This window comes from Theobroma cacao, chromosome 3 (assembly GCF_000208745.1).
Source record: "Theobroma cacao cultivar B97-61/B2 chromosome 3, Criollo_cocoa_genome_V2, whole genome shotgun sequence".
Classification (NCBI taxonomy): domain Eukaryota; kingdom Viridiplantae; phylum Streptophyta; class Magnoliopsida; order Malvales; family Malvaceae; genus Theobroma; species Theobroma cacao.
This window is the reverse complement of record NC_030852.1, coordinates 2,728,600-2,732,967: the sequence shown is the minus strand read 5'-3', so window position 1 is coordinate 2,732,967 and position 4,368 is coordinate 2,728,600. Positions and strand designations below refer to the sequence as shown.

At 36.2% G+C, this 4,368-nt stretch overlaps 1 protein-coding gene across 1 annotated transcript; it reads left to right on the top strand.

The window, feature by feature from the left end:
- LOC18604175 lies at positions 2,038–3,601 on the top strand. Its single transcript, XM_007036528.2, has 2 exons — positions 2,038–2,677; positions 2,825–3,601. The coding sequence occupies exons 1-2, from the start codon at positions 2,254–2,256 to the stop codon at positions 3,322–3,324; spliced, it is 924 nt and encodes a 307-aa protein (XP_007036590.2). The 5' UTR covers positions 2,038–2,253; the 3' UTR covers positions 3,325–3,601.

The window sequence follows — 4,368 nt, the reverse complement described above, 5'->3', positions numbered from 1 at the left end:
TGGGCAAAGTAATAAATATAAAAATTGTAGCCCATTCTCTTAGCTTTCCAATGGATTAAAAATCATATCAATTGGATTTCTGCAGCTCAAGCTATCTTTAAAGTACTGTAGCATGTACGAGTGAGACCTTCACCATACTTATGCTATTATGACTCAATTTCACCTTACTCATCACATATTCGGCACAAAACCATGAGACAAATAGACATTAACTCCCTAAAGTAAATTAAAATAAAATAAATTAAAATTAAACTAAAACAATTTAATTTAATTATTCAACATGAAATCTAATTTACATTAAAAAAACACCTAAAATGCTAAAATCTGAATCTAAAATCTTAAAGGTCTAACTACTAAAATCTCCAAAATATGTTAAAAATAACTCTATATAACAAAGTTATCAAACTCCTTTGCTGATGCTTCAGCAAAGCAAGGCAGGAACAGCGAATCAATGTTCTCTGCATGGCGGTACATGTTCCTTTACTCCTCCCCATGACTGTTGGAAGTGGTGAGTTTTCTCGTTGTGAATTTGACACCCATTTGCTGGTGTTTCCTCGACATGGTTGATGGTACTATGCCTCTTGTTTTGATGTGATTCTGACACTCATCTGCTGATGTTATTTCGATATGGTTGTTGGCATTATGCTTCTAGTTTAGTGATTTTTCACTCATTGTTGATATCATAGATATCTAGTTCGTGCTATCATTTTCTATTGGTGTTGCTTTCTTCATGGATTGTGAATGATAAGAACCCTCTAAGGGATATGGAGCCTCCCTAGGCAGTGTGTGACTGGCTCACTTTTTTTGTTTTGCTTTATGTTCTGGTTTGTAAATTTTCCTTTGCAATTAGGTGCTATTGTGGCAAATTTCTTTCCTTTGATTGTTGCGTAGTAGGTCCACTTAGACCTGCCTTTACCGTCCTTGCCGAAGCCGATGTTTGTATCCCGACTTGGATGCTTAATAAAATTTTCTATAATTGAGAGAAAACAAAACTAACTCTTAAAACAACATGTAGGCCTTTATTATACGATTCGGTACCAATAAGCCTCTGTTCCTCTCGTTTTACTGTTCTCCCATATCCCATCGGGCTACCTTAAAAAATGAAACCAAAAAAATAAAAGGAAAAATAGATGAGTTGGTCCTCAATACTTTTGTATAGGCATCATTGTATCCAAGCTCATCATTATCTTTCAAAAAAAAAATCCAAGCTCATCGTTCAGCTAGGAGATTGTTGGTCCGTTAGCTTCGAATTAGGTCCATAAATCACACACCAAACCCAATTACAAGAAGCTGAGATATGCAAATGATGCCACTCTTGGCGCTTTTCGTGTAAAATTTGATTTAGCCTACTAGTATTCATCCAAGCTCGGACTATAGATTAACATAAATATAAAATTATCTAGTAATTACCAATGCCAAAATGTACTTGCCTCAAACTGCTTTTAAACCTTGCTAAGAGGAATACTTATCAAGCGTCGCCCTCTTTATCTTGAAAAACCTTATGGTTTGAGAAAAATCAGATTCAATGTACCTAGACATATTCTTTATGTTCATTGAACTAGGCCGTTTTAGAACCAGTTAACAAAAATACTGTGTCTATTTTCCACGTAGAAGGCGGGAGGGAGAGTAAAATCTCATGTATGACGCAAGGCACCATAATTCTGCAAGCCGCTGGTGTAATTCAGCACGTGCAGACCGCATGGAATTTGCATGGACGCTTAAATCAAACGCTTGACCTACCACAGCCGCCGAGTGCTGTCAACAAGTCAACTCAAAATTTGATAATTTGGTTGTGCCAATAGTAAATTAACAAATATTTAAATCATATAATTAATGCAGTTATTGAGATAATTAACTAAAAATGACCTACGTGCCAATAGCAAATTGTATTTGGCCTTGTAAAGGGGGTATGTTCATAGAAGAATTAAGCTTGGGTACACCCATAGAATATTCTGTATTTATCTCCACTCTCCATAAATATAATGCTGTTATAATTTTCATTATTGTTTCACCATCTCTTAGTAATCTAGCCTGATTTTTGGGGACTATTCTAATTGAATGTGCTTTGGCTTTTGTCTATGACACTAGGATGATGACAGTAGGAGGATAGAATTGCCTAGAACTAAAATTCTTTCTTTCGATATAAGTAACTTAGTAGATCCAAATTTTCGTCCCCTTCGATCATTCTCTCCCAAAAGAAGTGAGACAGGAAACGGGCAGGATAGAGAGTTTCTTTAACATTTTCATCTGTCTATGATGTCGAGGATCCCAGCGAGGTTGAATAGGATAGCAGTGGCTTTCAACGAAGCAGCCAAGGCCCCCCGGCGGCTCTGCGAGAGCAGCGGCAGCGAGCACTCTCCAGAGGGTTCAACTGATCTTTCAGATCTTGTAAATTCTTTCTTCGAGAGAGATTTCGAGGTTGAAAATGATGAAGGAAAAGTTCATCAAGAGGGAGAGAAAGAGCTAGATGAAACCGATGGTTATTGGTCAGAATCTGAGGCGAAACATACGTTACAGAGTTTGCTAAGCAACGCCCATGATGGCAACCAAGAAGACGAAATGAAGCAAAAGATTTGCAGAGAGACAGAACTTGCATGTGGGATCATAGGGGATAGGTTGTCCAAGGATTTTAAGCGTCAGTTGATGTCTCGTTTGCGCGACAAGGGCTTTGATGCTGGTCAGTTTTTTGGTTTAGCACTTCTGTTCATAATTTCTTGTATTAACCTAAGGGATTTATGAGGCAGTAAATATTGATTTTGACAATGATATGCAGTGTCAATTACAAAGTGATAAGCTCTAATTTAATTACGGTTTCCACGAACAGGTCTGTGTAAATCCCAGTGGAAGAAATTACGGTATTATCCTGCTGGGAATTATGAATATGTCGATGTGAATGTTAATGGAACTTGCTACATTGTTGAAGTAAATCTAGCGAGAGAATTTGAAATAGCTCGACCAACAACCAGTTACGCTTCATTACTGGAGGTTCTCCCACCAATTTACGTCGGTAAATCCAAGGACCTCAAGCAGATTGTTAAGCTAACGTGCACAGCAATGAAAGAATCCATGAAGAGGCGGGACATGCACATGCCGCCCTGGAGGCTAAGCGGGTACATGCAATCCAAGTGGTTTGCTAGTTACAGGCGTACCGTCAATGAACTTCCGGCTCGAGATGCACCAGAGTTTAATGATTCTGCTCCAGCAAAGAGACCGGTCGGGTTTGATTCCATCCCGGCTATATCTTTCCATTGCAGAGATAATTTTGCTAGCAAATCTGGGTTGAAAGTCGGGTATTTGGCTGCCGCCTTCAACGGCCCTAGCTAGGGATGCAGTTGTACTCATTGCGCAGGATCGCATTGTACATAAAGAGAAGAAGCTTGTTCAAGTTTTTGAAGGCTAGCTGTAGAGTACTTGATTCAATTGTTTATGGTTTTTCGTTCAACCTTTTGAGGGATTTTGGTTTGATTAGTTAATTTAGATCAAATTCTTGAATCTGGATTAATTTTTCCATTAGCAACATCAAGGTTTTAAGATCTTGAGATGTACTTTTTGTCAGCTTCCGCCATTGCAATAAATATAGGCGTGCTGCGTGCTTTTGACTAAGATTTCGACATCCTCTGCCATAATAGAGTCTAAAATGTCGACATCTTGGTTGCAGCACTGGCTGGTATTTTCGTTATGAATTAAGATGTTTTTATGCTCTCATTTATTTCTCCTTACCAAGGATAATGTGAATTTGGTATTTGTGTTGTAGTCTTGTGGACAAATGATCGAAGGGTCAATCATTTCTTGGAAGTGTCATAATCAACTAACTTAAAGTTAATTATATATATGCTCAAAAAAATACTAATTATAAATAATTATAAAATGAGATTATATTTGATGCACTCTAAAGCTACTTACATATGTATATATCAAATTACATAATACCACCTCATAAATGTACAAAAATAAAATGCATAATAGCCAAAAAAGCTCAAGAATTATTTTAAAAAATTCAAATAAGTTCTTATTCTTTAATTGTGTTTTATCAAAACTCTTTTTAATTAATTATCATTAGTCAAAACATTACTTCTAATTTTATATCATATGATGCTAACGTGACATATTTATATACTATAATAAATGATGACATGACATGCTAATATGCTATATTGAATGATGACACGGCACATTGACGTAGGATAATGGCATAACTATATGATATTTTTACCTTACACGTTAATGCCACGTTAGCATCATATGAGTATAAAAGTGATAATTGATGTTTTGACTAGTAACATTTAGTCAACAGTTAATTTTAAAAAGTATATTTAACTCAAAAATAAAAATATACAGGTTTAGATTGAACTTAATAGAAGAATAAGA

What these genes read in the sequence shown, in the direction of transcription:
- LOC18604175 (XM_007036528.2), top strand. Translation starts at nt 2,254, where the DNA reads ATGATGTCGAGGATCCCAGCGAGGTTGAATAGGATAGCAGTGGCTTTC. An exon ending in CGACAAGGGCTTTGATGCTG is followed by an intron (nt 2,678 to 2,824) that starts GTCAGTTTTTTG and finishes TTCCACGAACAG; the next exon opens with GTCTGTGTAAATCCCAGTGG.